This window comes from Trichoderma atroviride, chromosome 4, assembly GCF_020647795.1.
Source record: "Trichoderma atroviride chromosome 4, complete sequence".
Lineage (NCBI taxonomy): Eukaryota > Fungi > Ascomycota > Sordariomycetes > Hypocreales > Hypocreaceae > Trichoderma > Trichoderma atroviride.
In genome coordinates, this window is record NC_089403.1 from 1,163,479 (window position 1) to 1,185,423 (window position 21,945).

At 50.2% G+C, this 21,945-nt stretch overlaps 7 protein-coding genes across 7 annotated transcripts; 4 read left to right on the top strand and 3 right to left on the bottom strand.

Annotated features, from left to right (window-relative positions):
- Positions 1-155: 155 nt before the first annotated feature.
- Positions 156-1,189, bottom strand: TrAtP1_007668 (uncharacterized protein). Its single transcript, XM_066113617.1, has 2 exons — positions 1,062-1,189; positions 156-1,002 (listed from the first exon to the last, which is right to left on the bottom strand). Exon 2 carries the CDS (start codon positions 705-707, stop codon positions 312-314), a length of 396 nt encoding a protein of 131 aa, XP_065969703.1. The 5' UTR covers positions 708-1,002; positions 1,062-1,189; the 3' UTR covers positions 156-311.
- A 463-nt stretch (positions 1,190-1,652) lies between these two features.
- Positions 1,653-2,144, top strand: TrAtP1_007669 (uncharacterized protein; the record flags this gene model as incomplete). The annotated part of the gene is made up of 1 exon (XM_066113618.1): positions 1,653-2,144. One exon carries the CDS (start codon positions 1,653-1,655, stop codon positions 2,142-2,144), a length of 492 nt encoding a protein of 163 aa, XP_065969704.1.
- Positions 2,145-3,532: 1,388 nt separating this feature from the next.
- On the bottom strand, positions 3,533-3,819 carry TrAtP1_007670 (uncharacterized protein; the record flags this gene model as incomplete). Its single annotated transcript, XM_066113619.1, has 2 exons — positions 3,533-3,721; positions 3,772-3,819. The coding sequence occupies 2 exons, from the start codon at positions 3,817-3,819 to the stop codon at positions 3,533-3,535; spliced, it is 237 nt and encodes a 78-aa protein (XP_065969705.1).
- A 2,121-nt stretch (positions 3,820-5,940) lies between these two features.
- Positions 5,941-6,526, top strand: TrAtP1_007671 (uncharacterized protein; the record flags this gene model as incomplete). Its single annotated transcript, XM_066113620.1, has 4 exons — positions 5,941-5,952; positions 6,047-6,204; positions 6,320-6,348; positions 6,474-6,526. The coding sequence occupies 4 exons, from the start codon at positions 5,941-5,943 to the stop codon at positions 6,524-6,526; spliced, it is 252 nt and encodes an 83-aa protein (XP_065969706.1).
- TrAtP1_007672 (uncharacterized protein) lies at positions 6,398-11,749 on the top strand. Its single transcript, XM_014092515.2, has 3 exons — positions 6,398-6,762; positions 6,844-10,191; positions 10,264-11,749. The coding sequence occupies exons 1-3, from the start codon at positions 6,707-6,709 to the stop codon at positions 11,045-11,047; spliced, it is 4,188 nt and encodes a 1,395-aa protein (XP_013947990.1). The 5' UTR covers positions 6,398-6,706; the 3' UTR covers positions 11,048-11,749.
- Positions 11,750-13,386: 1,637 nt separating this feature from the next.
- TrAtP1_007673 (uncharacterized protein) lies at positions 13,387-17,437 on the top strand. Its single transcript, XM_066113621.1, has 3 exons — positions 13,387-13,917; positions 14,150-15,077; positions 15,442-17,437. Exons 2-3 carry the CDS (start codon positions 14,834-14,836, stop codon positions 16,791-16,793), a joined length of 1,596 nt encoding a protein of 531 aa, XP_065969707.1. The 5' UTR covers positions 13,387-13,917; positions 14,150-14,833; the 3' UTR covers positions 16,794-17,437.
- On the bottom strand, positions 17,414-21,763 carry TrAtP1_007674 (uncharacterized protein). Its single transcript, XM_066113622.1, has 3 exons — positions 20,643-21,763; positions 19,736-20,573; positions 17,414-19,679 (listed from the first exon to the last, which is right to left on the bottom strand). Exons 1-3 carry the CDS (start codon positions 21,243-21,245, stop codon positions 18,322-18,324), a joined length of 2,799 nt encoding a protein of 932 aa, XP_065969708.1. The 5' UTR covers positions 21,246-21,763; the 3' UTR covers positions 17,414-18,321.
- Positions 21,764-21,945: the final 182 nt, after the last annotated feature.

Consider the following 21,945-nt stretch of genomic DNA (forward strand, 5'->3'; position numbering starts at 1 on the left):
ACAAAGAACGATGGGAAAGATTAGAACGTGGCAGCGTTTAGTGTTTAATAGAACTGTCCTTGAGCCTACGTGCTGCCTGGTAGTTCAGGCAACATCACACAGTCCATGCATTCCTCACTGTACCTAATCAAATGTGTATTCAAAAAGCAGCGTATGGCAACGTCATATTATAGTCTATAGGGGTATCAACGCTTTTGCCAAACCGTATCCAAACCATACGCCAACGCCAGCTTAACCATTGCTTGAAGATATGTAACAAGATAGTCCAATGATCTAATCCGATATACTCTCGGGCAATAGAAATGGATCAGCTACGCTACTAGCGGAGAGCCGTCACCATCGTATCTGCTCCCACCATAGCTGAACCAAAAGTCCATCTCGGAATCCACAGTGGAAAGCGTTGAGTATGACGACTCCGTATCGTCGTCAGTATCGTCAGAATCCATTTGGTTCAGCAGCCGTTGCTCGTCTAGCCATTCTCGTAGCAGCGGCTCAGTGTCACCCTCATGGTCTATTTGTTCGTCGTCCATTTCATCACCGCATAGGGTGGTGTCCTGGCTCCCCCATTCTTCCCAGTTCGTCTCCTGCTGGCGTGTGATGTATAGCAGCTCTTCCAATACAACTTCTGGCAAAAGGTAACGAGGCCAGGAATATTGCCGTGGGAAATCTATGTAGCTCACGTGGTGCAGCAACATACAGCCGCACATGTACGGCACCACGCAAAGATTTGCGGCGATTATTGGCAGCGTGGATGGCACTGGCTTCGATACACACCATGCGAGAATGTTGATGCAGGTGACGTCTGTACAGAAGAGAACTACGAGCAAGCTGAGTTGCGCGCACTGGTAGTATTCAAAGCCTCTTATGGAGGCTGGATATGCGTTAGGTGAATTGAAGCCAATGATGAGATGAAGGGTGTCGTACCGTTGTGTTTGTGCGTCGTCAAGTACAAGACGGTGCAGAATGGGATGATGCCAAAAATAATGGCAGATGTATAAAGGACTATACGGTATTAGGTATCTGGACTTGGTAGAATGAAAAGCCGTTGTGGGAGTCCTTACTAAATGGACAAGTTGTTGCCAATAAAACGCTTATGCCTTGTCCAATCTCTGGAGTGGAATCGTACGAATCGTACGTCATTGTGTCTGCCGTTTCGATAGATTTCTTGATCTTGAAGCTATACCGAGATGCAAAACAGATGAGAATGCAACAAGGCAGAATTTTCCAAGAGGGCCTACGAAAACGCTTCCTTTATATACCCCTTTAGTAGGAGTCTTATCCATCCTTACGTGGCCCTGCTGCAAAATTCTCTCAAAGTATAACTATAAACATGTCCATCCGGGTTGAAGTATCAGGAAAATGCAAAGATTGGCTTGCGTGTTATCAGAAAGTCAAATAGACTCGATCGAGGCGGTATAAACTGCAATGAGAAAAAACAAAAGCTTCGTTGAGATATTTTACTAGCGACTGACTCATTTCATCACCTAATGTGGTTTTCGGTCGTTTTACGGACGATGCTCTTGGAAAAAGGCGTATCGTTTGCATCTTTTCAGAATGCCTTTGTATTTTTATAGAATTTAAGGCTGGGATTGTGTCTGTATCGAAGTAGTTTGTACACTTTAATAACCTCAGTGGCACTAAATCTTTTCTAGATGTCGTCGAAGGAATTAAAGGACTACGTTTGCAGAAATATCTCGTGGTATCACGCCTCCAACACAGCGTACGGGATCAGCCTGAATGATCCGGGTGATAATGAAGGACCAGACGCCGCGTTATTCTTGGGCACTCTTATCTTCATGGAGCCCTATAATGAGAATAAGCTTCCAAGAAACTGGAAGAAGTTTGCCGCCAAGCATCCACGCCACATTCAAAAGATCAGAAAGGCGGCGTCAAGATTTATCATGATGGAAAGTTCTTCTCAGTTGCACATTGACCTGGCGCCTGACACAGCAAAGGTGAAAAAAAAAAAAAAAAACTTGGTGTTTCGTGAGATGACAGAGGCAGAGCAATGTGAGTCTGGGGACAAGACGAGGAAAACGAGGAAAGCGGGAAAAGCGAGAAAGGCGGCATCAAAGCGAAGGCGCAGTCTGGTTCCCATCATACTCTTTTTTTGTCCACTGCATGTTTTATCCATGAGAAGATAGAATTACGCGTCCATCACCAACTGTAGTCGTCACAGAATAATAGTACATATAGCGCAAGACACTATGACTTAGGTACTGCGTACAAGCTAGGTAGGAGCAGTCATTCACGATAGCTTCAGTTTTACATGGCTGATGTACCCAACTGGCCGAGCACATGACTGGCCACCCAAAGCCTTGGTGGGTTATGATTCTCAGGCAAACACCAAATTACTCGGCTAGGCAATATTCTCGAAGCTTCTTTTATCCGCCTTACGACGCCTGTGGTCCAAGGCTGGATTAAACATCAAGGCTTGTTGACACGAGCAGGTTTTCAATCGTGTAGGCTCAACCAAAGACAAATGAATTCGCCGACGAGCTTCTAAAACATAGCTCAGGCGTACAATCAAAAAGCGCCATCTGTCTGGGCTCGCATAGGCCTGTTATCCACCGCCGGAGACGGGACTTATTTTCCTGATGAGGCTGTGCACAATATTGGACAAGGTTGGCGGCTTATTCCTGCATCCATCCGGCGCAAATTAATGCCCTCGGCTTCAGGACTGCCAAGAGTGAAAAGTTTGCTCTACTTTCTACTAGTTAGCTCTTTATTCGCGGAGAAAAAGTAACAAGGCATTTAAAAGAAAAAAAAAAGGAAAACATAGAAGAAAAATAGAAGAAAAATTCCTCTACAAGTTTTGCTCATGCAACAAGTCACTCGGAGCGCGCATCACCGGGCTACCATCCGAAGGCTGCCGGCACGATATTGATTGGAACATGGTGTGATATCTCAGATGCCACAGTGACAGCCTGCAGCGGCAATATGATGAGCTTTAGCGGCCCAGAAGAAGCGGGCAGCAAAATAATTCGCTATCGATGATGTTAGGTAGCTGCTCAGCCTCAATGCGTGCCGGTGGTAGCTTGCCGAGATAGGGAACTCCAAATTAACCAATCGTGCGGAACACACAGTTTCGGCAAAGGCAATGTATGCGGGTGCCATGATTCGCTCAGAGGCGACGAATAGACTCCTTCTACACCCTTCCACCCTCTTTTGTCGGGCGGAATCCTCCATGGGAGGCAAATGGCCGGAAGCATTTGGTACAAGTATGACCATGGCTTGACGAACGAGGCAGAACAAGGTTTACAGCCACGGCAGCTAAGGACATCCACACCAGCAAAGACCATCTGAAGATCGTGAGAGCTGCTGTGCTGTAGCGGACCAGGGCCCCTTGGCCTAAGCCCCGTACAGTGCGAAGGAGAGCAAAGGCGGCAAAGGTGATGAGTCCTTGGGCTGTGCTAAAACTGCTTGTTTAAGCCAGACAACGTGCGTCCATATGTGGAGGTTGCCAGGGCGCTATGCCGTTTAGCATCTTGGAACACACCTTAACAGCAATAAGGTGTGCCGGGGTGGGCGGCTAGCCTAGCCATAGTTTGCCTGGGAATTGCGACTGGACCATGGTGAGTGACGATATTGGTGGTTTGTGATATAATGCCTGGCTCCCCTTTTCAAAATGCTTCGCCGTGTTGGTGAGCTTGGCAATGAGCTTGGCCATGAGCTTGGCGGCAGGGTCGGTGGGCAATCCAAATAACCTCGAGGCAAGATGCTGTGTTGCGTGTAATTGTGAGTTTCCAGGCCCGCAAGCGTGCTCCATACTCCCCACATCGACGAAATTTCAAGGTTTTGGCTGTCTGACTTGGCCATGTTGCCGTGTGGACTATGAAAGAGATTAGGGAGATGAGGTTCGGTCTTGTGCTCCAAGTCCAGCTAGTTGGCCATGTTGGGACAGAGTCATGCTCTTCTCCCAGCCGCTTGGTGCCTGAATACCTCTTCACCCTCCCCGGCTGTCACCGCATCTCTGGAACCCATTTCTGCAGCCGTGATGGCACTTCAATATCCACGGCCGCACGGCATAGGAATATGGTGATCGGAGGACTAAACTCCGGCAATTACGTGCGTAAATTGTGCGACCTGCCCAACAAAGATGCTGATCTTCGAATAGTGTCAGATGGCACTACGCATTTCGATGGATGGGGTCCGAGAATGTCACTTTCTGTCTTGTTAGCGCCCGTGTCAGAAATTAATCAGCATCATTATTCTGGTAGCGAGAGACAGCTGTATTTCCCTGGGTCTCAGATGCCACCTATGGCCCGTCTTGTGCCGTGCTTTGTGTATGACGGAAGCGATATCCAAGACTTGCGGTTGCACGGATGGCGACATTGTTTGGGTATCATCGGTATTGCTCGATGCCGTTCTGCTAAAACATTTCCCGGACCCCCTGAGGGGACGCGTATCCGTCAAGGCTGTGCCTCTGTGGCCGTGGCGAGTTCCTATGACGACGGGAGATGAAATGAAGCCTTGGCGAGCGAAATGGCGCCCTCGATTCCATGGCATTGAAAACTCAATGGCAGCGTATTCTCATGGGCGGCCTCACGTGGCGGGTTTGCTGGCTCCATACAGAGGCATCAGAATACGCTGGCGATGGCGAACTTTGCGCTGGCCGCCGGATCTGTGGAGAGTCGTGGCTTGTAAGATGGGACACGGCGGCTTCGATACAATGGAGGTTTGCCCGCCCGAAACGATTGTGTTGCCCGCAGCGCTCGATCGGGCTACAGAGGTGCAAAGAGGGGGAAAAGCTTGCTGGCACAGCCCCTGGAACTAGGCATTGGAGGCGCTGGAGCCTCTGACGGCCGCCCATCACATGATGATCTGATAAGGCAGGCAAGGTAGATTCTGCAACGAGATGCGCTGAGGACGAGGCACGTTGCGAGCGAAGCGACGAGATGGTGCCGCGGGCAGAGATGCGCCATTGCCACAGGCAAGGCTGTGGCCGTCTCATGATGCTGAGGGACGACTCACTGCTGGCCTATGGCGTGCTCTCCAGTGGCTGATTACGTGGACCCGACACGCGAGCAGCGATACTTTTCAGCTGGAACCAGTATTCGGCAGATACCTTTGCGGCTTAGCGAACAGAGAGGCGTGCTAGGTACCCGGACTAGGAGATTCCACAACGGAGTGTCGCTGCTTGTACCTGGCGTATGGGCCCTGGAGAGCAGCTAAACGACTCGAGCAAACGAGTTGAGGCCTCTGCTCTGTAGGGCGAGTGTTTCTGAGCACCAATCGACTCCGTGCTAAGGCCGCCAAGCCCCTGTTCCCTGTCTAGCGAGTCCGGGTATTCTCACCTAGGATTTTTCTCTATCCGGAGCAAGTATCTGCTAAGCCATCTACGTACGTGCGCTGGCATACTTGTGTATACGAATAGTATACGAGACGTGCTGAAATGTGTCGGTCAAGAGGTCGAAGAACGCCGTACCTATATCCAATAAGACTGCGGGTTGTTTTTAGGCTTGTTCCAATTCGTGCAAGTCGTCTCGTCAGGCTTCCAGTTGGCGCCTGAAGACCCTGGCATTGTGCCACTGCTAGAGATGTTTCCTCTTCCGTACCCGGGTACTTTGGAACTGGGTCAGCTTCGCTGTGTCGGCCATAGATGCTGGTATGTATCTGGTACTTTTGCAAATGCACCCAAGCTCTCTCGCTGCAGCTGTCTGTAAAGCACTCATAGAGATAACCCATGCACCGCCAAGCGAATGGAGATGCCGTTGCCAGCCTCTCAAACAGGGAGGTGGCCGATCACGATCATGCAAATGTTGCTCTCCGCAATCACCACTCCAGAGAACAGAGAGTCCGTATACTGTGCAGATGCTGCCCCGGAGCCATTGAGCCGACAAAACCATTACTCGCGCAGCTGAATACCTTATGCTTACAAGTAAGTTATACCTCGACCGCATGCTAAAGTTCTTCGGCAAGGAACGGGGCTTCCAATCAATGGCCTCCGCGGTACGGTAAGCGACCTTAACTGCCCGGGAAGGGGGGATTGGGTAAAAAAGGCCGGCTGGATTTATAGCGCCTCTGGCTGCTCTGTTCTGTTTAGTGCAGCGAGAGCAACAGGCGACACTCCCTGCACGGGCGTCGCCACGACCGTACCCGATACCTGTGCGCTGGCCTGCGATCCTATGGCCACGTCAGTAGCGACTACCCGCGCGAGCTGGCCTCCGCTGGTACCGCCGCCGGCCCACCGAGGTCCAACAGGTACCACCAGTGGCCGGCGCTCCACTGAAATGGGTTGATGCCGGTGGACCTGCTGGCTGCCGCCTGCCAATCACTCACCCTTTTCATTTAGCATAGCCTCACGCTAAACCTCAAGCACGAGACAGCAGCGATGGCAAGGTACATGTAAGTCTCTCCATTCCTTGCTTCCTTGTTTTGCTTCTGCCCAGGCGCTGTTCCTCCTCGACTTTGCGAAGCTCCGACTCCTTGGGCCATGAGCTGGTGCTAATTCGCCTCCATCAAGCCGCTAGGGCTTGCCTCGCCAGTCGTCTCCCTTGCCGCCAAAACAAAATCTAGATATTAACCTGCCTGGGCTCCGCCAAACACGCCCCCTGGCCCAGTTGCTCGAGACTGCACGAGTCGAATCTGCCTGCTCTCTTCTCTGTCCAGCCTCGCCTCATCCTTTCTCTTCCCCGACACCTCTTTTTCGCAACGGAGCCGTATCTCAGCGTGTGTGCTGCCTCGAGGCGGCTGAGTGCTGACAATGGCCGACTCCAACAAGCCTGAGCCCTCTCCAGGGCCTCCAACGAGGCGGAGGGCGTACGTATATTCCTTTGCTGCGAATCAGCCCCGTCTCCCTCTCTCAAGAGTGGTTGGCTAACCAATAGATTGCGTACCCAGGCCGACGATAACAATAGACACGACTGCCGTCAACCCCAATAGCAGCGTTGTAGAGATTACACACGACTTCAACGGCCAACAACCACCCCAACCTAGCTACACCGTCTCTCCCATCTCCCCCCCAGACGACGCCGCCAGCCCCTCTACAATGATAGAGACGCCTTTTGGCTTTTCTCAAGAGAGGTACCCCGAAGCACGGACGGAGACATCCTTCGATATCAGCAGAGAAAGCAGCCGGCCAACGAGCCCTCATAATGTGTCGACCCCTATTGGCGCGCACGGATTCTTAAATGTACCGACGAACCACAAAAGATCGCGGCAGAACTCGGTTGATTCCGAAGAGGCAAGCCGCTCGTTTGTTTCAGGAGGAGAAACGACCGTGGTTGCCTCCAACTCAACGACGACGGACAAGTACAAGACGACGCCGGTAAATGATAAAGTCATGAGCGACGAGACAGCACTGAAACCCGACGCGGGGACCGAGGCCGACTTCGAGATTGAGAACAATCCGTTTGCCTTTTCACCAGGCCAACTCAACAAGATGTTCAACCCCAAGAACCTCGCGGCCTTCTATCACCTGGGAGGTTTGAGCGGCTTGGAGCGCGGCCTGCGAACGGATCGCAAAGCTGGTTTGAGCACTGAGGAAAACAATCTGGAAGGATACGTCACATTTGGAGAGGCTACGTCAAACAAGAATGATAATAAGCAGGCTACCGCGACCATGGTGGCAGCTGGGGAACCGGCAGCTCGCACAACATCACATCCAAGTCGAGCATCACTGGGATTTCAAGATCGATACCGAGTTTTTCGAGACAATCGGCTGCCGGAGAAGAAGGGCAAGAGCTTACTGGAGCTCATGTGGATCACTTACAATGATAAAGTGCTGATTCTGTTGTCGATTGCTGCGGCCATCAGTCTTGCCGTCGGTCTGTACCAAACCTTTGGCCAGGCCCACCAGCCGGGCGAACCCAAGGTCGAATGGGTCGAAGGCGTTGCCATTATCGTTGCCATTGCCATCGTGGTCATTGTGGGATCGCTAAACGATTATCAAAAGGAAAGACAGTTTGCAAAGCTAAACAAGAAGAAGCAAGATCGAAATGTCAAGGTTGTACGCTCTGGAACGACTATGGAAGTATCCGTGTTCGACCTCATGGTTGGCGACGTCATCTATCTCGAGCCTGGAGACATGGTTCCCGCCGATGGTATCCTCATTGAAGGCTTTGACGTCAAATGCGATGAATCTCAGACGACTGGAGAATCAGACATTATACGCAAACGGGGCGCCGACGAAGTCTACGAAGCCATTGTGAATCATGAAAATCTCAAAAAGATGGATCCATTCATTCAGTCTGGAGCTCGGATTATGGAAGGTGTTGGCACTTATATGGCTACGTCAACTGGTATCTACTCTTCCTACGGAAAGACTCTCATGGCTCTCAACGACGACCCGGAAATGACTCCTCTTCAGGCGAAGCTCAACGTCATCGCCACGTACATTGCTAAGCTCGGTGGTGCTGCTGGTTTGCTTTTGTTTATTGTCCTGTTCATCGAGTTTCTGGTCCGCTTACCGCACGATGACAACTCTACTCCGGCACAAAAGGGACAGATGTTCCTCAACATCTTTATCGTGACAGTCACAATCATTGTCGTTGCTGTCCCGGAAGGCCTCCCACTCGCCGTTACTTTGGCTCTCGCTTTCGCTACAACTCGCATGTTGAGAGATGCCAACTTGGTTCGACATTTGAAAGCTTGTGAAGTCATGGGCAACGCGACGACAATTTGTTCTGACAAAACGGGAACGTTGACTCAGAATAAAATGCAGGTTGTAGCAGGAACGGTGGGAGTGAATCACGAGTTTAGCCAGTCTCGCATACAAGACACGGAGAACGCTGAAGGTGACAACAAGAAACCATTGCCCCCGTCAGATTTTGTCAATAAACTTAGCGCTCCGGTGAGAGAATTGCTCCTGGATTCTATTGCTTTGAACTCGACGGCTTTTGAAGGCGAGGTTGAAGGAGAAAAGACGTTCATTGGCTCCAAGACCGAGACAGCCCTTCTCCTGTTTGCTAGAGCTCATTTGGGCATGGGACCTGTCAGCGAGCTACGGGAAAACTCGACAACTCTACAACTGATTCCCTTTGATTCAGGTCGCAAGTGCATGGGAATTGTTGTCCAGCAACGCGATGGTGCCGCCAGATTATTCATCAAGGGCGCCTCGGAGATTCTGCTTGCCAAGTGTGACAAAGTTCTACAAAATCCAATGGCAGATGCCTCTGTGGTGCCGATGGCGCAGGGAGATGTCGATGCAATCAACCAGCTCATTGTATCTTATGCAGAGCGTTCATTACGAACCATCAGTCTGTGCTACAGAGACTTTGAGTCTTGGCCTCCGCCATCTTTGCGCCAGGGTGAAGGCAAAGGTGAAATCGTCTTTGAGGATTTATTCCAGAAAATGACGTTTGGCAGCATGGTGGGCATCCAGGATCCTCTGCGAGAGGGCGTTACCGAGGCTGTGCAGCTGTGCCAAATGGCCGGCGTCGTTGTTCGCATGGTTACCGGTGACAACAAGATTACTGCTCAGGCCATTGCCAAGGAGTGTGGAATTTTACAGGCTGATAGCTTGGTTATGGAGGGTCCCGATTTCCGCAATCTCAGCAAACTCCAGCAAAATGAAATCATCCCCAAACTTCACGTCCTTGCGAGATCCAGCCCCGAAGACAAGCGCATTCTTGTAAAGAGACTCAAGGAATTGGGAGAGACCGTTGCCGTTACTGGTGACGGCACCAATGACGCTCCCGCTCTCAAGGGGGCCGACGTTGGATTTTCCATGGGTATCGCCGGTACCGAAGTTGCCAAGGAAGCGTCAGCCATCATCCTTATGGATGACAACTTTGCCAGCATTGTCAAGGCCCTGAAATGGGGTCGTGCTGTCAATGATGCTGTCAAGCGATTCTTGCAGTTCCAGATTACAGTCAATATCACCGCCGTCATCCTCACCTTTGTTTCTGCCGTCTCCAGCGCGTCTGAGAAATCTGTCCTTACGGCTGTTCAGCTGCTTTGGGTCAACCTGATCATGGACACACTGGCAGCTCTCGCTCTCGCCACGGATCCGCCGCAGGACAGCGTTTTGGACAGGAAGCCTGAGCCCAAAGGCTCATCCATCATCTCACCAACCATGTGGAAAATGATTATCGGACAAGCGGTGTACCAATTGGCCATCACATTCCTGTTGTATTTTGGCGGCAGCAACGTGGTCCAGCCTATTGTTGGAGGCGAAGTTACCACAGCCGATATTGAGACTCTGGTCTTTAATACATTCGTCTGGATGCAAATCTTTAATCAATGGAAGTACGTATATCTCGAACGAAAAGTTTTGTATAGATTTGAGTGCTAACCTCTCTTTTTTTTCTTCTCTCTTAGCAATCGACGCTTGGATAACAAATTCAACATCTTTGAAGGCCTGACACGCAACTGGTTCTTTATCGCCATCAGCACTCTCATGATGGGTGGCCAGATTCTGATCATCTTCGTGGGCGGCGCTGCTTTCTCGATTGCCAGCAAAGACCAGTCCGGAGGAATGTGGGGCATTGCCCTTGTACTCGGATTCCTCTCCATCCCAATCGGCGTTCTTATCCGTCTTATTCCAGACAGCTTTGTTATCAAACTGATTCCAGAATTCCTCAGGCGTCGAGCGAAACAGGTGCCCGGCTTGACCATATCTGACGAGGAGATGGACATGTACCCCGAGCCATTGGTCGACGTGCGCGACGAACTTAACTTCCTCAGGCGCATGAAGGGAGGGCGTCTGAACAACCTAAAGTTTGCGATCCAGCACCCCAAAGAAATGATTACGCGGTCAAGGAGCCCGTCTCATTCTCGGTCCAACTCTGTGTTGACGACCGATACGCCGGGCCGAGAGGATAGCTTCCCGTCGCGCGTCGCCACGCCGGTATCGCGGCAGCGTTCCCGGTCAGCCCGGTCACGCTCCAACTCTGCGCTTGGAGCACCAACAGTCATGGCCGGAATCGTGGCTGCCGGAGTAGCAGCAGGATGGTCACCGATTGGCCGACCGTCAGCTGAAGACAGAGAAGCCATGATGCAGCATTATCAGCATCAATTAAACCAACAGGCAAGAACAGAAGAAAGCCCGGAGCAGGGATCACGAAAGCCCGCAGAGGGCCAGAATAGCGAGGCGCAAAAATGAGGCGTAAAAGGAGTTGAAAGGCTTGCATAATATGATTCCCCTGGTTATAACGACTGTTTATACTACTTTTTCTTTTCTTTAAACACTCCCTTTACCCTCTCTTCTTCTTTAGCATCTTTGTTCTGGAGATGCCTAAACGCATAAACACAGGGTGCCGGTAGCACTTGATTTGATATTGATAGACGGTAATTCATTTTTTTTCTCTTTGAAGGCGGTTGGGATGAGAATAAAGTGGCACGTATTATATATAATGGACTTTTTTTATTCTCTTACAGTATATCGTTATTACTACTATTATTATAATTATGGTGAGAGATGGGGGGTTTCCTATCCCTCTTTACACTTTCCTCTTCTCTTACTTTGTTTTCCCATTCTTTAATGATATAAGGGTGTATGACTTATAATGTGCAAAAGTTGTCTTTCTTCTTCTATAAGGGCGTTAGTATGTGAAGGTCTTCTGAATGGTGCATGTCCAAATTAAAAAGTTGTGATCGGTAACGGCAGCAGCAATAGCCGAGTTAGACTGGGTTTGACTCGTATGGATGTTATCAGAGTGACTCGGAGCGCCCGAATGTTTGTCTACCTGGGTTGGTTGCATGCTGGTGGGAAAAAAAAAGAGGCTTGCGGCATTATTGCTACCGTAACTTTTCCAATGGTCTCTTTGTATACAAGCTACTACTACTCGTTTACGTTATCTCTTTGCATTAACATGGCATTAGTGTTAGGTGCCTATTAGTACTATCTGCTAATCTGTATACACGCTTGTTGAGTTCTCTCCCGACAGATCAAAGTTGAGAATGTGTCAGACATGTACAAGAGAAAGATGCAGCTAATGGCGCAAGGGAGGCACAAACAAGCAAAAAAGGAAAAGGATTGGGATTGAGGGGGTGGTTGGGAGTTGGAGCCTAAAACAAAAAAAGGGCTCAGCTATCTATAGGCTGTATTGGAACGGTGTGTGCATGAATGTGTTTTTGTGTTTGCCTCTTTTTTAATTAATTCGACTGACTGATGGATGGATGGATGGATGCACTGGATGGATGTTTGTTGCCGCTGTTGAGAAAGTCTCTGATTTGTCGTAATCCTTGTTGCTTGCTTGCTTTGCTTGCTGGTTATATTACCCGAGGCGGACTAGTCGGGACGGGCGCTTTTTCTTATATACTGTACGGGAACCCGCTGATATTGGGTGGTAATGAAGAGACAAACTTTTGTAATACGGGATGTTGGATTGGGTAGTTTGTACATTTGATGGCTGTAAGACAGTTTATTTGATTTGGTTTCCTTTGCTTGGGCTGCGGGGAAGTGGTGTTAGACTACTTGGTAGAGTAGATTCGGCGAGGAGCACGGCGGTAGAAAGAAGGCTGAGTTGCTGGGCGGGTTATTCAAGTCCTGAATGCTGTTAATTAATGTGAAGTCGAAAAAGGAAGGAAAGCAAGGGCAGGATTCTTGCATGGATTGTGATCTAACACTGCTGAGGCATGAATGTACAAGCTGGTAGCGTGTAGCACCCAAACTAGCAGGTTTACAGCTTAGGCTACGAAAACGAGAGAAGGAGAAGGAGGGAGAGATAGGGAGAAGGTATCTTGGAAAGCCTCCATGTCGAAACACGTGTTGCCGCTTCTGATCTGAATCTGGGGGAGTGGGAAGAAGAAAAAAAGAGGGAGAGAGAGGGGGGTGGAAGAAAGGACGTCGGAAGAGCGCTTCCGTTAGTTTTCGTCTTTTTTTCTTTTCTTTTTATCTCGGTGTGTGTTTTTTTTAATATGGATTGAGGTGTTTTTGGCTGCATTCCTCTTGTACATGATATGCGGCATTCCGGGTCGGATGGGGAGAAGAGACTAATACGTTGCTGTGCGTTTCCGAGATTGGGGGCCTGTTTTTGTTTTTGTTTTTTTGAGTGGAGGAGGGTGGAAGAGAAGAGAGCTTATGAGTAGAGATAAGGAGGTGATAATGTTTGCTTCTTTATTTCTGCTCTCTTTTCTTTGTTTGACAAGTTCCTTTTTCTCACATGGGCGGCAAAGCGTGAAATGAAACGAAATGAGAGTGGGTGTGGAGCGACGCTGCTCAATGCGGGAAAGTGACAGATGACGAGAAGAGCTGCGCCTTTGTCTTGTGCTTTGGAAAGGCCAAAGACACACACCGTGGATTGGTATATGCAGTCCGTTTTGAGCGTTGATTTGACAACTATTATTCACCTCTTGTCTTTGTCTTTTCTAGCGAGTAATGCTCTGAATAGACATGTTAGGGAAGAAAAGATGGGGAAAAAGAGGGTGCTGGACAGTGCGTGCAACGCCATGGATGCGTCTTATAAGTACACAAGTAGTAATATGTAATGTCATGTATGTCTCTGAATGGTCACACTAGCTTGGCTCCCAAGGAGAGGAGCCGGATGGACCGCCATTTTTGTTGCTTTTTATTTTCTCACCTTGGCTGTTTTGACTATGAGTGCAGAGCAGCTGCTGATACCTAATCCCAACACCACACTACTGCTAGCACACAATACTAAGGCATCAACGTGGACGATTGTGACAAGTCAGGGATAGAGGCCAATTTAATCCAGACTGTTGTTGGCGATTCATTTCGTTGCTTGTTTCTTTTTCCTTGCTGCTCGTCTCCGTTTCGACCTTTTATTCCTCCTTCTCTTCTCATCATCATCTGCCCATCTCCATGGATAGCCCCCCCGTCCGTTTGTCGATCGATAGTCCAGTTTTTTCTTATTGCTGTTGCTATTTATTTCCTTCCTTCAACAACTCTGTGCTTACCATCATCAAAGCACCCCCGTCCATCTGCCATCATCATTGTCCATTACTATCTGTCGCCGCCGTTGTTGTTCCCATTAAGGCAACAAAAAGTCGACCTGACGTACCACTACCAAGGTACGACCATGTTAATTTAATCTATTAATACGTACTCCATACCTCCTCCCTCCACCCCCTTTGGCCTTTTTCCCTTTTTTTCTTCTAGCACCACCAAATCTCAGCCTTCTTTTTTTTTAATTCAACCCAATCTAGACCATTTTGCCTTTCCTAATCCTTCCATTCTTCTCTGCCTCCGTCTGTGCCCTTTTTCTCTTCTTCCACCTCCCAGGATCCTCACCTTTCTCTTTAGTTTGATCTCTTCGCCCGTTTCTCATCTCAGTTCCCGATTTTTTTTTTGCCCACCCCCTCCATATTTCGCTCTGACCTTATTCTGTTTTAGGGGAAGTGCGTAACTTAATCGCTTCCCTGGTCTTGATCCAATTAATCATCACGAGCAACTGGAGAGAGCAATAACCAGCCGAAAAAACGACCAAAAAAAAAAAAACAAAAAAAAAACACAGAGGGCCAGATTTGATCTGAGCTTCAACCAACCACCCCTGCCCTTTCTTTGGCATCAACTTCATCCTCGTCCTTTCAACGCGTGGCAACTCGGCATTTTCCAGCGACCTCTCGCGGCAACTTTCGGGCTCGGTTCCACAACTTTGATTCACTTGATTCACATCTCGCCGTCGTTTTTCCCTTTCTCTACTTTACATCATTCTTCTCAAAACTCTATTATAGTGTTCGTTTCCTCTGTTGCCCGCGTCCCGGCGTTTTTGGCCTTGTTTGAGGCCTGATTTGTTTCCTTCATACATCACATCATACCTCTTTTTTTCCTACATTTTTTGCCACGTTGGCTGTTTGCTCTCTTCTCACCCAACAAAGAGATTGGGAAGCAACCACATCACGCCACATTACACTAGACGCGCAGAAGGTGAAGAAGAAGAAGAGCATCACACAGAGAGAAGAAAGGAAAGGAAACTCGGGAAAAAAAATGAAACGAGCGCCTGCAGGCAAAAAGGGCGTGGCCCTCGCAAAGCGCTCTCAGGCGCGGCTGGATGCGCTGGATCGCCTGCCTGAGAATGCGACGATTGAAGAGATCAAAGAGGCGTCCGTCAACGTTTCGCTGGCCGAGCTGGAGGAGAGAGTTGCGGATGTGCGCGAGTCGTGGGAGACGGACTCGCTGTTTGAGGATGCGCTGGAGGAACTGACGGAAGAGAGTGGAGTGTATTCTGGCAGTAAGTTGCCACTGATTTCTCGTCGTTTTTCGTTTGTTGTTTGGTCTTCATTTCTACATCATCTTGTTGATCTCTTTGTTGTTTCTACGGCACGCAAGACCGCAAAACTGCATCTCATGGCAGCTTTGTCGTGCTGGCAGAATACGCGGGCGAGCAGTTTTCGTGGGTGTGGCTTCGTTTCTGCCCTCTCTAGTATGAATCAGGGCCAAGTGGCCTCAGCCAAGGCGCCTAGTTTGTGATCTTGTGCTCAGATGGCTCTACAATGACTACAAAAGGCAAAAAAACCGCTGGTGGTGATGACCAGCACCAGTGGCGAAGTGCCCGAAATCTCCAAAAGCCTCACTAACTCGTCTCCAACTCACAGAGCCCGACACTTGCACGCCTGAAGAGGCCTGCAGACTGCGTCGCGAACTGCGCGAACAGGGCCCGGCCGTCTTCTGCCAGCGCACAGTCGACGCTGGTCGCTACAGCGCCAAGAAGCTGCTCAGCGCCTTTGGGATCCGGCCACCTGCGTTTCTGGACGGCCAGCCCGACGAGGCCTACTTCAGCCTTCTCTCGCTGGCCATTACGCGTGAGCTGTCCAAGCGGGCCAAGCTGACGCGCTACAACTCCGTCCCGGACGCCGTGGAGCTCATCAACAAGTGCAGCAACATCGTCGTCATCACCGGCGCCGGCATTTCCACGTCTCTGGGCATCCCCGACTTTCGATCGGCCGGCACGGGCTTGTACTCGAAGCTGGAGCATCTGGGCCTCAACGACCCCCAAGAGGTCTTTGACATTGAGACGTTCAAGCAGGATCCAACCATCTTCTACTCGGTTGCCAAGGACATCATCCCCTCCACCGATCGATATACGCCCACCCACAAGTTCTTGGCCATGCTCCACGAGCGCGGCAAGCTGCTTACCAACTACTCCCAGAACATCGACAACCTAGAGGTCAAGGCCGGTCTGCCCAAGGAGAAGCTCATCCAGTGCCACGGCTCGTTCGGAACTGCAAGCTGCGTCCAGTGTCGCTACCAAATCCCAGGCGAGAAGATCTTCCCGGATATCAGGGCGGGCAAGATTCCCAAGTGCACGCGATGCCTCTCGACCCTCAAGGCTTCTGGTGCCGCGCCCAAGCGAAAGCGATCTGCCGGCGCTGAGAAGAAGAGAAGACGCTGGACCGACAACGACAGCTCAGACGACACGTCGGAATACGACATTCCCACCACGGGCGTCATGAAGCCCGACATCACCTTCTTTGGCGAGGCCCTGCCCGACGAGTTTTCGCGCCGCCTCACGGAAAACGACCGCGACAAGGTGGACTTAGTCATTGTCATTGGCACTTCGCTCAAGGTGACGCCAGTTTCGGAGATTGTCAGCTTCCTGCCGCCGCACATCCCCCAGATTTACGTTTCTCGCCAGGCCGTCAGCCACATCAACTTCGACATCGACCTGCTGGGCGACTGCGACGTCGTTGTGGCGGAGCTCTGCCGGCAGCTCGACTGGCCGCTTGTCCACGAGATGGTGCCCGTGGACCAGAAGATTACTGTGCGCACCGAGGACGGCTATGCAAGCCGCCATGTCTTTACCTCCAACAAGGCTGCTGAGAATGGCTCAGCCAAGGCTGAAAAGGATTCCAAGCATGTCAAGAATGGCAAAGACGTCAAGAATGCGAGGAACGGCAAAGGTAGCAGGAGCCCAAAGGTGACCAACGGCACCACCAAGAACGCCTAAAGCGGGCATAAGACTCGAAGATGCTCATTAGACACCAAACGGCAATGCTGGACCACATTCACGAAAAGAGTGGGCGAGCTTCTCTACACAAGGCGATGCCCTTTTGAGTCTTTTTTCCATCTTATATTTCTCTTGTTTCCTTGTCTCTCTCTTTGCGCGTCTCACTTTTCTTTTCCTGCTGATATACCTCGTGTTTTTTCTGCGCCTCTAAGATGAGATTTAGCGGGGCCCCATGGAGTTTAGGCCTTTGTTTTCTGATGCGCGGCCCTTTTTTATTTCTGTCAGGTTTCCTTTTTTCATCCTGCACCTGTTTTCTTAACCTCGCGGGTACCTATATCAAACGAGCTTTGATACACTTCCATCCGCAAAGACTTGTTCCCTCTTTTTCTTTTTCTTTTCTTTTACACTACCTAGGGATATACACATACAAGGGGACAGCAATGGGAATTGGTGGAGACTGTTAGACTTTCTGAGAGAAGACCAAGTGCTTTTGCTAATTTGGACGAACGACGTGACCGGAAGAGGAAGAAGGAAGACAGAAGAAAGATGTTTAGACAAAGTCAGTCATGTATTCATCCGTATAGAGAGAATTGAGCTATACTACTACTAGTAGAAATGCAAAATGGGTTCTTATTTTTTTCTTATTACTACTACCTGCTCCTTTCATCTTCCAAACTTTTTTTAAATGCCTCGGAGATTTTCTCTTTTCTCACTTTCGGGTTCAGCCATGGCCACCACAGCGGGCGATTTGGAAGTTACTTTACCGTAATGAGATGGTGCCTAGGCCTATGTGGTCTTCTGTCTTGTGTAAGACGGGGTCATGTAAGCAACAGGTTTAAAGGGGGTCAGCTTCGGGCTCTTAGTGTTGTGTGTTTAGTGTCGCTTTTGAGCACTATGATTAAGGGTATTTATTGCCTTGTTGAGATGGCGGGAAAAAAAGGCTAAAAAGAAAAAGTGAGTAGAACTAGTTTTGAGGAGGAAATATAGAGAGCGTGGGAGAAGGGAAATGATTAGATTCTTTGATCGTTTTTGAGGTTGGTTTTGCTTGTTCTTTTTTTGGAGATGGATATAGACGTTGGATCTGACACTTTGGGGTTTCTTTGTTTGAAATGGTATCTATATTTTGCTTTCCGCCTCTTTCCTTGTTTCCAAATATGTAGATTCAACGTCACCCTGTAAATACGATTTGTCCTTATACGGCTTCTTGACAACAAAACTATACAACAATCCCCTGCTCATGACTCTGTTAAGCTTCCATCTCGCTTATGATGCTTTGCTACAGATAGCTTGCCTGACAGGAAGATCCTCTTGCCTCCACCGCTTATTATAGTAAGAACTACCCTTCTTGGTTCTTCCAAGACATCTAACCAGTTCAAGAAAGATATGAAGCGCTATTGAACATATCAAGGGGGGGAAAGAGCTCGTATGCTAAATCAGGCTTTCATACTTGTCCAAGCCGGACTTTTGCTGCTGCTGCTGCTGTTGTTGGGGTTGGGCAAAAGAGCTGCCACCCATCGGGCTGCTATTACTAACCCCCCCCAAAGCCCATTGGTTTCTGCTGTTGAGACAGCGAGCTACCTGAGCCTGCTGAGCTCCACGCATTTTGAGACGCTGCCGGGGGCGGTGCGAGACTGAATCCTGATGTCCCGGAGCTGCTGCCTGGCGGTGGGGCCAGCGAGAAGGATGAGCCGCGGGAATCACTCATTGCGGGTCTCTGGGAGTTGAGCGAGTTTAGTGACATGTTGGACATGGAACTGGCCATGCCTGTGGTACCGAATGTAGCGCTGGAGTTGGACATGTTGGAGGAGTAGTTTGGTGTCAAGGGAGGCGGCGAAAAGCTCTTGTTGGTGGACGCAGTGGAAGACCAGCCAAAGTTTGGTGCAGATGGCGTAGACTGCGCTGGCGTTTGCTGGAAACTCGATTGCTGTGGTGTTGGTTGCAGGGGCTGGCTGAACTGAGTTGCGCTTGGGGTCATGACTTCGAAGCGGTTTAGGTCGGGGGTGACTGTTCGGAAAGAAGGCTGCTGGCTTTGTAGGGTGCTTGGTTGCTTCACGGGAGGGCTCATGGCGCGCGGAGTTGACCAGGAAAAGGATGGTGTCTGCGGCGTGGCCGTTGATGATCGATTGACAGAGGCAGCGGCACTCGGTGCGTCGTCCCAGCTGGGCGTCCTTGCAGCGTTGGAAGAGCCGCCGGCTGTGCCCTTGACCAGGGCTTCAAAGTCATCTTCGTTGCCGCCGTTGGTGGCATCGAAAGCAGTTCCTGTCAGACCGCCGAAAGCCATAAAGTCTTCGTTTGGAGCAGCTGTTGACCCATTGGTCGATCCTGATAGCTCTTGTAGTTTCTTCGTTTGTTCATCCTCGACCTTGCGTGACAACGTCTTGATGAGGTCCATGAATGATTGGAACTGTTTGAGGTTAAGCAGCGGTCCTAAACTCATATTCCACAAGATTGGTAGGATATCCATGGCCACAAACTCGGCATCGGCTGTTTGTCCGACCACGTACATCAAATCCCGAGCTGCCATCATGACGGCGGGTTCCTTGGTCTTGATGCTTTTGACCAAGGGCACAATCTTTTCTTGCATGGTGTACTTGTCGAGTGCACTGGACGAAGAAGTCTTCTTGTTTCCTTGCAGCCCGCTGAGGCCGCCGTCATCTGCACTGGATTCATTGGAGCCGCCGCATAGAACGACAAAGGCTTGAAGTCCACGGACTTTGATGGCGAGACTGTTTGTTCGACTAAAGACAATGGCGACTACGGGGAATAGCTCGTTCTTGATTGTGCTAAAGTCCAGAACAGGTAGCACCACAGCAAAGCTTCTCAGTGCTGCATCCACGATTGAAGGCGTGGGGCATTCTATGGCTGCAATGATGACGGGCAGCACATCTACAGCATCCGTGTCAGCAACATCGTCTTCAAGCACAAGTTAGGGGAGAACTCACCGTCTTTGAACTCCCCGCCGTTACTGTTGTTGGCTATCACTGCAATGTTCTCTAAAAAGACCATCAAACCAGCATCCCGAGCTGGGTCTTTCTCTTGGCTCTGCTTTGCGTTTTCCACAAACACGCTCTTCAAGACTGGCCGTACCCTTTCGCTGAACGCTCTTCGAGCCGTCGGCAGCAGAGTGAGTATCTTGAAGACGTTTTGCAAGATCGGAGAGAGAAGATCTTTATCCTTCATTTCATCCAACAACGCCGGCAATAGTTTCTTTTCTAGAACCGACTTTGGGAAGGAAGGCAAGACTTTGTTAAGGCCTCGCAAGAATTGTGACTTTTCGTTGGGAGTCTTTGCCGGAAAAGTATCGAGAAAGCGAATAGTAGAAACAAGGACATTGTCGAAATATTCGCTTTGTTGAAACTCTCTGGCAGTCATTCTTTGCGCAGGTCTCCTCGTGATGAGCTTCGGCAGCACATGATTGGACAAGTCTCTGGGTAATGGTCTGGAGGAAAGATAATTGTTTGTGGTAGTTGGGACGGTGGAAGATGAGGAAAAGGTTCTCTTGTATGAAGAAGGGCTCCCATGGGCCTCGATTGGTGACTGATGCGGCGAATTGTAGAGAGCAACGGACAGCAAGCCGAGCGAGAACATGTCGGCAGATGCGGTTAGGTTGTTATCCATGACAAAATCAGGAGAGGTATAGTCCAAGTTTAGCTGCACGAATTTGGGCAGCCTCGGGTCCAAGTTGAGGACTTCATGTAGGCTGATGCCCTGGATCGACGTAGGCTTTGTCGAGCCGTCTGCGGGACTGCAGAAAGAAAGTCCGCTTATCTTCCAGTCAGACTGTCGCATGGTTAGTTGTCGAAACTATACAAGAAGACATGTACGTTGAAAAAGGTGGGCTGAACGTGCCTTGGCGTTGATAAGCACTGCATCAGGCGTCAAGTTACCGTGGACAAGGCCAGCGTTGTCATGTAAAAACTCCAATGCTTTGCTGATTTGCAGCAAGCCCTTTTGAATTTCCAGCTCGTCAATCTCAATCTCTCTCCTTCTGCGCACGCCGTCGGCATCTTCCGTAACGTATCGACTCGATCGGCCGCCAGGGCCACCAGCGCGCTCTTGTTCGTCCTTTTCCTGCAACAAGCTGGCTAGAGACGCCGTCACTGCTTCTGTCACGAATTGTAAACCGCCGCCTCTGGTTTCCTCCACCGGCTCAACGAGCTCGAGAATGCTGGGATGCCGCAGCTTGGCCAAGCTGGACGCTTCTTTCTTCAGGCGCTCCACCACTTCCTCGACGCTGCGCTTATAGGATGCGGCATTGCCCTTGCCGACGGAGCTGCCGTGTGCGTCGAGAGACTTTTTGTCAAAGGCAAAGACGCTGTACGCCTTGCCGGTGGACTTCTTCTTGGCATCGTAAATCTTCCACGGCCCGGCCGTCGAGGTGGGATTCGGCGATACGGTGTAGTTGGAGGAGATGTTGGTGCTGGAGAAGGACTTGAGCGCAGAGGAGAACATGATGCGTCGTGTAGGAGAGAGCAGACTGTTGCAGCGTCGTCTACGGAAGTCTTTCAAGGCTCATTGCGGACCGGGACAGCGATAAAGGAGAGGATCTTGGAATGCGCCAAAATGGCCTGATGGCAGGTTGGTGGTGCGCCCGGCGCAATTCGAACAAGGCAGATTGGTATCTATACCAGGGCCTTTCCGCTGCTCAGCTGAATGAATTAATCTGCGTGTTGCGAATGTCCCTGACGTATCGCGGCGAGGCTGAGCGATGACACGCGTTTTTGGATCGCAGCTACAAGATATGGAGTGCGACGTGCGTTGATGCTATTCGTAGCTCCCCGCTGTCATTGGCCAAAATGATAACATGATGCATCAGAGCTTCGACCTCTGCGCCACACCAAGCCACAGTACCGTGGTGCTGCAGATTTGGTGCAGCGACTGACTAAGAAGGCCTGCTACGGAGTCAGAAGCGGCCGTCTCAAGGGCACATCGGAAAGAATTCTCTATAATCGCTGGATTGTAATTACAAGGCTGACCATCCCAGGGACATAGACGTGGTCAAGACAGTCATTCTCAAAGGCGCACGCATCTCCTATATCGGTGACGGTCCAATCTTCCTTTGCTTACTCGTCATGCTCCTTCCTGGCAGCAGCAGCAAATTAACCGACGACATTTGCTGCACAGCGGCCTGACGCGGCATCACGTAACGGGT

Excerpts from the sequence above, each read along its gene's own strand:
- TrAtP1_007668 (XM_066113617.1), bottom strand. The coding sequence starts at position 707 with ATGTGCGGCTGTATGTTGCTGCACCACGTGAGCTACATAGATTTCCCA.
- TrAtP1_007672 (XM_014092515.2), top strand. The coding sequence starts at position 6,707 with ATGGCCGACTCCAACAAGCCTGAGCCCTCTCCAGGGCCTCCAACGAGG. Across the intron at positions 6,763-6,843 it reads CCTCCAACGAGGCGGAGGGC|GCCGACGATAACAATAGACA; the intron begins GTACGTATATTC and ends TTGCGTACCCAG. Across the intron at positions 10,192-10,263 it reads CAAATCTTTAATCAATGGAA|CAATCGACGCTTGGATAACA; the intron begins GTACGTATATCT and ends CTTCTCTCTTAG.
- TrAtP1_007673 (XM_066113621.1), top strand. The coding sequence starts at position 14,834 with ATGAAACGAGCGCCTGCAGGCAAAAAGGGCGTGGCCCTCGCAAAGCGC. Across the intron at positions 15,078-15,441 it reads GAGTGGAGTGTATTCTGGCA|AGCCCGACACTTGCACGCCT; the intron begins GTAAGTTGCCAC and ends TCCAACTCACAG.
- TrAtP1_007674 (XM_066113622.1), bottom strand. The coding sequence starts at position 21,245 with ATGTTCTCCTCTGCGCTCAAGTCCTTCTCCAGCACCAACATCTCCTCC. Across the intron at positions 20,574-20,642 it reads CAGTGCTTATCAACGCCAAG|TCTGACTGGAAGATAAGCGG; the intron begins GCACGTTCAGCC and ends ACCATGCGACAG. Across the intron at positions 19,680-19,735 it reads CGGCGGGGAGTTCAAAGACG|ATGTGCTGCCCGTCATCATT; the intron begins GTGAGTTCTCCC and ends CGGATGCTGTAG.